The sequence below is a fragment of the Sardina pilchardus genome, chromosome 14 (genome assembly GCF_963854185.1).
Source record: "Sardina pilchardus chromosome 14, fSarPil1.1, whole genome shotgun sequence".
NCBI classification, from domain to species: domain Eukaryota; kingdom Metazoa; phylum Chordata; class Actinopteri; order Clupeiformes; family Clupeidae; genus Sardina; species Sardina pilchardus.
This window is the reverse complement of record NC_085007.1, coordinates 32,999,883-33,012,231: the sequence shown is the minus strand read 5'-3', so window position 1 is coordinate 33,012,231 and position 12,349 is coordinate 32,999,883. Positions and strand designations below refer to the sequence as shown.

At 37.7% G+C, this 12,349-nt stretch overlaps 1 protein-coding gene across 5 annotated transcripts in view; it reads left to right on the top strand.

The window, feature by feature from the left end:
* Nucleotides 1–12,349, top strand: part of jak2a (Janus kinase 2a) — a 146,871-nt gene that overhangs the window by 53,722 nt on the left and 80,800 nt on the right. For all 5 annotated transcript variants that reach the window (XM_062554041.1, XM_062554045.1, XM_062554044.1 and 2 more), the window contains 4 exons: nucleotides 1,495–1,618; nucleotides 2,171–2,288; nucleotides 2,962–3,107; nucleotides 6,373–6,661. In XM_062554041.1, coding sequence (XP_062410025.1) covers nucleotides 1,495–1,618; nucleotides 2,171–2,288; nucleotides 2,962–3,107; nucleotides 6,373–6,661 — 677 coding nt within the window. The remainder of the gene's footprint in view (nucleotides 1–1,494; nucleotides 1,619–2,170; nucleotides 2,289–2,961; nucleotides 3,108–6,372; nucleotides 6,662–12,349) is intronic.

The window sequence follows — 12,349 nt, the reverse complement described above, 5'->3', positions numbered from 1 at the left end:
TCATTTTCATACATCAAAGCGTTAGCCCTTGACAGCCAATCAAATTCTATGTTGAAGTGTCCAAACAGGAAGTGAGGTCAAATCTCGGAGACGCTTTGAGGTATTGAGACCATATTTGGCGGCATGATTTTGGACACCATCCAAAGTAGCCTCAGTAAATGTGTTGTAATTTGGCCACTAGGGGGCGCCGCAATTAGCAAAAATGCATTTTGGCTCATATCTCTTTACGTCTTTGGGATGACATCTACATTTTTACATTGGAGGTGCTCTGGGCCATACCACTGATGAATCTAGGCAACTTGTCAGGTCAGTGTAAGAATTCGGCAATCGAGGGCAACACCGCCAAACTCGAAGCAGCTTCGCGTCTTGGCCAAACTTTGGCGCTTTGACCTGAGGACAAGCGGTCGTGTCTCCTACCGGGCGCTGTCGTGGCGCGTCTGAGCAAGCACATTTCGCACTTTCCCACCGGGAAATGCATTCTAGTTGTGTTGTGTTGTCTCTTTTTGTGTTGTGTTGTGTGATTTGCCGTTGTGTTGTGCACTTTGGGGCCGTTTTTTCGTGCACTTTGGGGCCGTTTTTTGTCTTTTTTGTGTTGTGTTGTCTCTTTGTGTTGTGTTGTGTGATTTGCCGTTGTGTTGTGCACTTCAGGGCCGTGATTTCTCTCTTTGTGTTGTGTTGTCTTATTTGTGTTGTGTTGTGTGATTTGCCGTTGTGCTTTGCACTTCAGGGCCACCGTAGATTAGCCTATGTGAAACAATAGCTAGATGTAATGTGTGACTAGCTGTCTTTCCCATTGGAATCAATACAAGTTCAGCGTTCACAGTGCTCAGCGCCCTCGGTGGTAAAAAGCCCTCGGCCCTGTCCGTTTTTTTCCGCAGTGTTCAGAGCGCTGAAAGTCAAAATTGAAAGAGGGGGAAATCTTGTAAACTCGCAACAGCCTCGTAGGATTAGCTAAATACAACACTATCATCTACACAGTTATAAACTTACGTTATTCCTGCCATCAGCATGCGAACATTTGTTTTAATTCATTTAATGAAAGTTTTCAAAAAATAAATGCACACAAGCTGATGAGTTATGTATTTTATTGTAGATGTTGAGGAAAATACTGAGTAGGCCAATATAGCAGTAGGTAAAGACTAGGCTCTTGAGCTGAGCTGTTGACAAGAACGCTTCTGTCTCAAACCACAGATTGGGTGTACTGTGTCCTCACATCCTCAAGAGTGCACTCCCGATCTTAACTTCGTAACCTTTGAGAATAGGAGACAGTTCTTTAATGTACTTTGTATTGGGAAAGGCCCTATGTCCGTTTTAAGCGGTTTAAGCTGAATTAGAAACAAAGAAAGTTGATAAGTATAAGAAGACACCGAAGAACAACTCAGTGCATTTCTTTGCATGCACTGTAGTTACAATGTATCTGTTGTTGTTTGTGTTTAGTGTAGTATATGAATTGTTTGTTTGTGAGCTCTCAACTTTTTTCCTCTGTTGTCTCAGGTGTGAACCCAATGTACTTCAACCTTTTTGGACTTATGAGAGAAAGTGATAGGATGTGGTTTCCGCCCAATCACATCTTTAAACTGGATGACTCAGCATGCGAAAAGCTGCTCTTCAGGATAAGGTATATACTGTCATGACTCCCACCACACATCCTGTTTCTCTGTTATATTCTCTGGAGTGCTTGCCTTTCTACGTTTTATATCCCCCAAGGGCAAAGGGTTGGTCACTGTATCCCCTTTGGTCATCTTCTCTCAGGGTAAAGGGTTGGTCACTTTATCTCCCACAGAAATGCAGCCAACACTGTAGGGCTGTGCAGTTACTTCCAACAATTATGAACATAACACAATCGATATATAATGATTATTTTGCTACATCTACAACAATGCTCTCCTTTTGTTTTGATTTGGATTTTGAAACACATATGCTTCCATATATTTCCTTAATGCCTAATTACTTGTATTGTTCAGGAATGGAACATAAAACGCCTCAAAAATAGTGAATATTTTTTTGTGAAAAGCTTTGATGACTTCTATCCAATCCCCAAAACCCCACTTTAGAAATGTGCTGTTAAAGGGGCACACTCACTCAAAGCAGAAGGTATGTGGTGTAATTTCAGATGGCTTGTATCTCACTGTAGTATTTTGCCCCCTTCCTTTACTCTCCACTATTACAGGTTTTATTTTCCTGGCTGGCACAGCAGTGGGCCTGGTAGTGCCCATCGCTATGGAGTTACTAAAGGCTCAGAAACCCCTGTTTTAGATGATACAGTCATGGCTTATCTATTTGCTCAGGTGAGAATATGTCTGCTCAGGTAAACATCAATGCAGTCATCAGACTGCATTCAGCATTTATTCTCAAACAATTAGGCTGCTTTGCCATAAGAAGCCCCTCTGGTAATGGTATTATTTTTTTTTTTCTTTTAGAGGTCACTAAAGGCCTCTCTTAAGATCATTAAATGTGTATGGTTGTACATGTTTATGGTTGTACAGTGACGGTCAAAAGTGTTGGCACCTATGCTAAAGTTGACTAAAAAGAGGAATATAAAATCATCTTTTGGAAATTGATCGTAATGCCTTAAGTAAAAGAATGAACACCAGTTTTCTTTGTGAATGACTAATGTATCAGAAATAAATATTAATACGTATTTTACGTAAGATAGTTCTTCCTAAAAATACAGGGGTCATACGTATTGGCACCCCTGTGTTAAATTCCTATAGAGACAGGCAGATTATTTCACATACCCTTCACCATACCTAGAGATGGGCATGGTGTTATTTCAGTTAGCCTATTAGCTGGTTTGATGCTCATTGAGCTCAATACAAATGCTCCTGTGGCCAACATAGGGAACTTCATCCTCTGCATTTGACCCATCCACGTTTAGTGAACAAACGTATGTAACTCGTTGTTCTTAATAAACGATAAAATGATAAATCTTATTAACCTTATCTTTCCTTTTTCTGTCAGTGGAGGTGTGACTTTCTAAATGGCTGGTTGAGCATTCCAGTTAGTCATGAAGCTCAAGAGGAATGTCTGGGTATGGCTGTGCTGGATATGATGAGATTGGCTAAAGAGAGGGGCCAGTCCCCTGTGGACATTTACAATGACAACAGGTAAGGATAGGATTTTGAGCCTGATAAATATTGAATTTATGTCTTAAAAAAACATTTTGTGCAAAAGATGCATTGAGTGGGTTAGGGTAATATTGTGCCTGATTGTGAGGGATATGAACATCCCTCACAATATGAACAAGCCTTTTAAAAAGTAGGCTTTTGTTCTCACTCTGAGAACGAAATCTCCACTTCACAAGCATCTACATACAGTACACCAAACTTTTCAGTCTCATACCTAACCATGTTTAGAAGGTTTTTACAGAGGGGTTTGTTAATATATTATTCTTAGCCTGATTTACATGACATTTTATTCCAAAAAAATGATTTTTTTTAAAGGCTGGTATAATATTTTCTGAATTATTATCTATTTATTATCTAATTATCTAATTATTATCTAAACGAGATAGCCATAATTCCCTCTCTAAAATACTTTTCATCTCTTATGTCAACAAAATGAAAAGAAAAAAAAAATGAAAATGGCTTTATCCAATGTTCAGATTTTATCTTTTTAAGTTTATGCAAAACAGCGCATATTTAATTACATCATGCCTAATTTGCATATTCAAACATTACATTTCAGAAACTTGTAATACATTTATTTTTCATATTGATCTAGATAATCAACTGGTGAAGTTTCATAGTGATATCTGCTTGTTAATTTGTTTACCCTCTTCACCTGTAGTATATCCGTAGTATATCTGTAGTAAATTACAAGCCTTACAGTGAAAGACTTATAGCTTCTGATCCTATAAGAATAACAAAACAAATGGTTTAGTTTAACACGGTGGAGAAGGACGCATTTGGCTGTAGTCTCGCAAAAATGTAGTGCTAGAATTTCCTAGTCGTAACAATGATAATTAACTTGGACTATTGTCTTCTTAAACATTATTAGGCTACATGTTTTACGTTCAATGTAGGCTGCGAGACATGTAGCCTAAAAAGACAGTAACACATTCACGTCGCAATGAAGACTTATTTGAACAGGACAGTATCAGACTAAAAGGCCTACCTCTTTTAATTTTGCACTGTTTGGCTGACAGCCTCTAAAGCGCCCTACATATGCATCAATTCTAGGATCAATTTCATTTCCAGGGAAAGGTTTTTAGTTTTTTATGTTTTAGCTAATGTAATGCTGCATTCACGTGCTATGGAAAAGATGATATTTTCCATTTGTGAACTGGTAGTTACCAGTGTGTTGTGTTGAAGTGCTTTTGTTGCCGTACTGTTAAGAAATGAGTAAATTGCCTGTCACTCATCACTAGAGACTCCTATTTACTGCTAGCTAGCATATCGCTCTGGGTAGGTAACACCATACCATAACAGCTTTTTAAAAATTGAAACTGAGTGTTAAAGCATTATATTACAATTGTCAATGACACAACATTGTATAGGCTACAAAAACGATTCGCTAACAGTAGCAAAAAATGTTTAGTAGTGCACAATGCTATCATTCACAACTCTTTCGCCATGTTGAAAATGTCAAAGGTTATCTCATCTCGGCAACTCGTCCATCAAAATATTCTACAAGTTGCCCAGTGGAAAATACCACATGAGATGGTGTTCATGTGCATTTTTGACTTCGGCTTTTGGTATTTACCATAATTACCATAGCACATGAAGGCACCATAAGTCTACAGCAGAAATAAGTGTGGGGGCGTGGCATCACGATGGTTTCTTTCCATCGTGATGTCTGTCAACCATCACAATGGACGATGATATCGTCCATCGGCGGCACAACCCTAGGGTCAAGCAGAATCTAGGATGGCCACTAGTGTGAAGTATCACACTATATTTAATATTACTGATGACGTCAAGGTGAAGGGGGGCCCCCAAATCATTTTTTTTAAAGCATTGATTCTTGACTTCGAAACAATAATTTTGTTATTGTGATCATGTTAACGCAACTTCAAGACATCTCACAAGAATTGTGAAACATTACCTTGTCAAAGATATAGCTCTTTGAAGTCCTTGCCTGTTGTTAGCCTGACCGCGTCATACTCACAATTCTGGTCAGAATGTGAGTCTGAAACTAATCCGTTGGGCTGTAATTATGGGGCGTGTTTCAACTGATACAGGGCCGGGGGACAGCTCTGCACTCATATCTTCTGGTCTTTTTTAAATGTTATTGCACTGTCAGAGTATCTTGTACAACACCCAATAGTGAAATCTAAGAAAACGAAATATGTAGCAGGGTAGGCTATTTGGAAAACGTTTTCCCTCCTTTGTTTAAAAAAAATATTTCCTTCAAACCATAGCCTACTACAAACATGCAATGAATATCTGGGAGAGGGTGTCGTTACCCCAATGAGCAAACAGACATTTCAAACAAATGGGAGCAGCATCATTCAAACATGCTGTTTTACCTTGATGAAAGTGAAAGTGAAACCGGAGTTTTCCCCCACATATCCACGTTGGCTTTATAATATAGAAATAATAGTGTGACAATCTGTGATCAAACCTCCGTTTTCATATAGGCTAAAAGAAAAGGCAAACTGCATGGAAATAATATACCCTGACAATTTGATTTGTCGGGAGAGATCTGTGCAGCACGTAGTAGCAGCCCAACAGAGAAAGGCCCGACCGAACTTCCCGCCGGAAAATGTTGTAGGCGGTGCTAAAGTTCGGCTGGCTCAGGCTAGTCTGTTGTTAGTCCTTTGCCTCCACAACAAAAGCTTTTTCATTTTGCACAGGGGAAAAAGGCTTCAGAAGTAGGCTATTTACAACGGCAAAGTAAAATATAAATGTATCTCAATAACTCGAGTTGCCAAAAAATACCTGAAATTGCATGATATGCCTTTAATAACTATAAAACTTTAGCCTTTAGACATCTTGTTGCAATTAGTCTCTGTGTGTTTGTCTGTAGCTTGTGGTGTGGAGATTTACCAATGACCATATACTCCATCCATGTTGTGTACATATTATAGGTGGTAATGTGTTAAAAGCATACTGCTTTCCATAAAAATGAACAAGGTGAAGTTTGGAGTGTTTTTTTTTTTTTTTTTTTACATAATTTGAGAATTGCACAGATCTTTGACAGTGGATAAAGAATTTAGCTTAATCCCCACAAAACCTCATCTTGTGTAGTGCTTTGAATGGTCATAGTGCTGGAAAATGAAAACATTGATACATTCTTTTATGAGCACATGACAATAAACTTGAACTTGAACTTGCCTTACTTTACCTCATTCAATCTTATTGCAGGAGTATACAACAAAGTGCATTCTGTTTCCTTTACTCAGACATTTATCCAACTTTTTTCCTATAGCTACAAATCTTTTTTGCCCAAGGATATGCGTGCTCACATTCAAGACTACCACTTTGTGACACGAAAGAGAATCCGATATCGCTTTAAAAGGTTCATCCAGCAGTTCAGTGAGTGCAAGGCAGCTGCCCGCGATCTGAAACTGAAGTATCTAGTGAACCTGGAGAGCCTTCAGCCTGCTGCCTTCTCTGAGCAATTTCGTGTTAATGAACACACCGCTGGAGATGTCACCATTGTTGTCACAGCTAACCATGGCATTCAGTGGTTCTGTGAAAATGTCAAAGAGGAGCAGGTACCTTTCATTCTGTTTTACAGCTTTCTACACTATCACATGATTTGCAAATACAAGATTGTGTTGTTTTGTGAAGTCTCTGTGAAAGGCAGTTTACTTACAGGCATTAGTGATAAACTATGTCAACTATTTGTCTATTAGCAACCACTTTATTTGACATGGCAACCGGCATATGTACCCCATCAACACCCTATTACAATTACCCTAGTAATATTAAAACAAGCCGCTTTCCATCCAACCCTCTCTCCATCCATCCACTTCCAACCATAAATTCATCCATTAAACTATAGTCCTATTAACATCTATTAATCTATCTACCTATACACTACATTAAATTATTTCTCTGTCAATATCCATTAAAGCATGTCAACCTTGCAACCAACATGATTATCCTTGCAATCAGCATTTTATTTGACATAGCAACCACTATATGTACTCTAGCAACACCCTAGCAACCAATGTTAATTACCCTAGCAACCACCACAATTATATCGCAATCGCAATTACATATTTTCCCTAAATCCCTATAACCAATCCCTCTAGCAATACCTGTCTAATAACAACATGGTGTAAACTACACAAAATGGCCCTCATTTATGAAACATGCGTACGACTTAAAACAGGCGTGCACTTATTTCCATGTAAAGCATAGCATTTATCAATTTGAACGTGATTGGTGGCTACGCTCGAATCTCACGTCTAGTCTAACTCGTGTACTCAAGTTTTTTTAGGCGGCATAGCACCGTGCAGCAGTAAATCGGCGGTGGATTAGAAAGTTGAAGAGTTGAATTCATGGAATATCTCGGACATAACACTTTTCCTGTACATCTGTAGTCCTGTAGTCTATTTGCTGTAATGTAGTCTATATTGACACATTTGATGGCTTAGGATAGCCATATAGGAGATGATTACTTTCTCTTTGGCAAATGCGACATTCATGAATTTTACATTTTTAATTATTTTCAAAGGGCAAATTTCAGTGTCGTATGGTTTTGTAATGTATTTATAGTACCGGTATCATGCGTTCTCTCTGTAAAAATAGAGTCTGTTGCACTTAAGGCGAGACATGGCAGGTGAAAACATCGTATTTGGATGCAGTGGTCAATTTTGAGATTCTGTGCTAGTTTGCTACCTCAGCATGTATTCTATCACCCTACTACAACAACGTCCGATTGACACATTTAAATGTTTTTTTCATTACATTTTGTCTACTCGCGCCTATATATTTCTCCACATTTCCTCAAAAGTTCTCATTGTAATGTTTCATGTACTACCGCGACCGTGATCCGAAGCATATCGTGTGAGACACCGTTGGAAAGCCCTGTTTCTCCTGTATGACGTTGTGCAATCCAAATATGGACATTTCCTTTGTATCCGCAATCGATCGCGAAAGTTCAAAGACGAGTCTAAGCTGAGAACGCATCTCATTGGCTGTTTCAAGGCTGTTTTCTCAAAATGATTTTTTTACGTTTTTTTGTCATTTTCCAGTAGATACTTGTCAGCCTAAGTAGCACCTACGTACACCAAACTTTCCAGTTATACACTTAACAATATTCTGAAGATATTTAAAAAGGGATTTGTTATTAAATCATTCCTGGCCTGATTTATGTGACATTTTGATCAAAAAAGCATGGCAAAAATCTTTTTTTTTTAAGGCTATGGACAGTATATTTGGATTTCCTAGGCAATGAAAGCAGATATCCTCAAATTTATTGTAATCTTGTTTGTAAACAAAATGAAAGAATAATTTTGCACCTGGCTTTATCATATGTTCAGATCTATCTACCGGAAATATATGCAAAATCACGAGATAATGCCTAATTTGCATAATTAGACATACACATTTCAAAAACTTGTAATACATTTTTTTTCATACTTGTGTAAGTAATGAACTGGAGAAGTTTCATGGTGATATCGATTATTTAAAAATTTGACCCTATTCAACTAATGTCTCGCCTTAAATCGCTCTAGTTTCCCGCCTTCCTTGGTGACATTTCTAGCTGTCAAAGGTTCAGCTGGAGGTCATGTGCCTCGATCATAAATGTTTCTCTTTTGGACGTATAATGCACCTTTATGTCGTAAATTCTAGGTGAGGCCATTAAAACAAGCATACAGTGGGTATAGTAAGTATTCACACCCATGCTAAAGTTGACTAAAAAGAGGAATATAAAATCATCTTTTGAGAATTGATTGTAATGCCTTAATTCAAAAAATGAGTAAAAATCAAACCGCTAAGGACACTAATTTTCTTTGTGATTGAAGAATGTATCGTAAATAGATAAATGTTCTTCCTTAAATAGAGGTTGCATAAGTAATTGGACCCTATGTTAAATTCCCATAGGAGCAGGAGGATTTTTTATATGTTTTTATTTTTAAAGGCCAGCTATTTCATGGATCCAGGATATTATGCATCTTGATAAAGTTCCCTTGGCCTTTGAAATTAAAATAGCCCCACATCATCACATACCCTTCACCATAGCTAGAGATTGGCATGGTGCTTTTTCCAGTTAGCCTATTAGCCTGTTTGATGCTCATTGAGCTCAATGCAAATCAAACAGGCTAATAGGCTAACTGGAAAAAGCACCATGCCAATCTCTAGCTATGGTGAAGCGTATGTGATGATGTGGGGCTGTTTTAATTTCAAAGGCCAAGGGAACTTTATCAGGATGCATAATATCCTGGATCCATGAAATAGCTGGCCTTTAAAAATAAAAACATATAAAAAATCCTCCTGCTCCTATGGGAATTTAACATAGGGGTCAATTACTTATGCAACCTGTATTTAAGGAAGAACATTTATCTATTTACGATACATTCTTCAATCACAAAGAAAATTTGTGTCCTTAGCAGTTTGATTTTTACTCATTTTTTGAATTAAGGCATTACAATCAATTCTCAAAAGATGATTTTATATTCCTCTTTTTAGTCAACTTTAGCATGGGTGTGAATACTTACTATACCCACTGTATATAGTGGTGTGATATTTAAATCACGCTTGTTTCCTGCCGCCACATTTATCAACACAAGTTTATTCTTACGCTGGAATGGGAGTGATACGAAAGTTTCATGAATAACACGTGAGCCTCGTCATAAGATGATTTCTGCGCTCAGATCTGCGCTGGTTTTACGCTCGGTTGATAAATAAGGGCTACTGTAACTAAATGTATGCTCTGGTAATCCCTTGGAATTACATTTGTAGTTTGTGTTTAGTCACCTGTTAATTCGAATCATTGGGTGTCCACTAACTTAGAATAAGCCCTTAATGCCTACAGAGGGAATGGTTCTCCTTCCATAGAGCTTACTGTGACCCTCTTTGAATGGTGGGTAAAATATCAATATCAATGTATCTTGGTTCTCTGAGATGTTAACCATTGGGAAGTCCACCCCTGGTGACATCATTGAACTGAATCAAACTCCAAACACCTATCTTAGGCAAATATTTTGCATACCTTATCCTATGTAAGGCCATCTCTGCTGAAGCAACCATTTGGCCAGATTCAGGAGTCAATAAAAGAGAAAAGGTTAACATTCTCTTTCAGAGAACCGAGATTATATACATAACCATATATGTCTTCTTTACAACAACAACAACAACAACAACAACAACAACAACAACAACAACAACAACAATAATAATGATAATAAATCAGTGCTATCAGTGCAGTACTAAGGTAAATGCTACTCTTTTCAACTAGAAAATGTAATTCCATGGAAGGAATTACCATTGCATGTTATGCAAAAAGGTTGCTGACTGTGTAAAACATTGTATTAGGCCTGTAGTTAAAAAGACAACTAGGCTACACAGAAGAATAGATAAATAACAATAACCCAATTACAATTCCACTGAAATTACTTGGAAAGTCACATTTAAAAAGTGATTTATGAAAATGCATCAAAATTGTGGATATAGGCTATTTTGGAAAATAACTCACTTTAGTAGCCTACAGTGACGACTGGTAGGATAGCTTATAGCCTTCATATCTACACTAATGCAGGTTAAAAGTAGGCCATAGACTATAGATTTAGACACCATTGGAATACGGAATACAATCTCAAACAACGCCAATCAATCAACGATGATGCAGCAACAGGTAGGATATCTAGCAAATGTAACGTTAGCTTACAGTGGGATATTTTATGTAGGCTACACATATTACAAGATGATCTAGTATGTTCTTCGAAGTGTTTCCAGGTGTGTGATTGTCCTAATAGGAATGTACAATAAGCTGTTAACAAAGGTTTTTAATTTGTGAATGGTGCCGAAAGATTTAAATGATTGCCTGGCTGGCAAGTCCCGAAACGACTAGCTTGCTAGCAAACAAACGTGAAAATGATAGCAATGCAGTTTGTACTAGAGACGACTGTGATAAGAACGCTTGAACCTAAATGGTGCAACTAGTTGCTTGTAACTTGCTAGTAACTTGCTTGCCGTTAGCTAAATACAGTGTTTACGTTGATGTTAGGTTAGATTGTCTTTAGCTGTTGATAACGTTACCGAATGCAAACTGTACTGTAACGATAAACAAATCAAGTAAGGAGTAGCAGGAGACAAGACGATAACGTCCTGGTTTACAGCAGTGGCATGGTGGAATGTTTTCATAGCTGTTACAGCCTGGTGCAGCAGTGGCATTTGGATCAAAGATCCTTGATTACTGACAGCTGAGCACTGACGTAACAATTAATCTTTGCCGCCTAAGGGTCTCAATGTTAACTCTATGGGAATTTTAAAATCTTTTATCGTAAATATCTCTACAAGTATTAAGTTCAGAAATGTGAAAAATACATTGGACAAATCTCCGTTACAAGACCTTTGTAGGAGTGTTTGAATGACGTCAAACGGTTAAGTGGTTTTAGCGTTATAAAACGTGGACTTTTGTCGGAGGAAGAATAATAACTATATTAAGAAGAATAGGGATAACAGTACATTGCATTCACATGCAATGTAATAATGCAAATGAAATAAAGTAAAAACAGAACACACCCCAGAACACCACACCCAATTTAATCCGATCTGTGATCTTTGTGTGTTTTTCCCACTGATGATTTCCATTTGACTGTCATGACTGTAAAGTAAAATCTAGAATATTACATGCACACTGCAAAAAAATAAATCTAACCAAGTGTAATTATCTTATATTAAGGTCAAAAATCTATTTGGTATTGTTTTAAGTATGAAAATACTTACCTAGCGCTCTCTCAAAAGATAATTTCACTTAATTTAAGAAGACTTTGACTTATTTTAAGGAGTCTTATCAAGATAAATTTGCTTACTGCATGGACAGAATTTTGCTTGTTTTCAGGAAGAATTGACTTAAAATAAGTCAATTAAGTCTCAAGTCAAATGATTTCAATACCAACTAGTTTATTTATCTTGATATAAGATTAAAACGCCTGGTTAGATTTTATTAGACAAGCAGTTGTTTTCAGTGCAGGGTTCCCACGGGCCACGGCACTTTGGAAAGTCTATTCCAGACATGGAAAGACAGGGAATTTTAGCATTTTTGGGTCAAGGCCACAGCTCTAAAATAGGGTATGTAGGCTTCTAAGCGAAAGCCTTCCGGAACACATAATAGAGACTAAACAAAGGACCTAACAGTGTGTGTGTGTGTGTGTGTGTGTGTGTGTGTGTGTGTGTGTGTGTGTGTGTGTGTGTGTGTCAGCTTGGCAGGAGCCTCAGAGAGTGGTCAA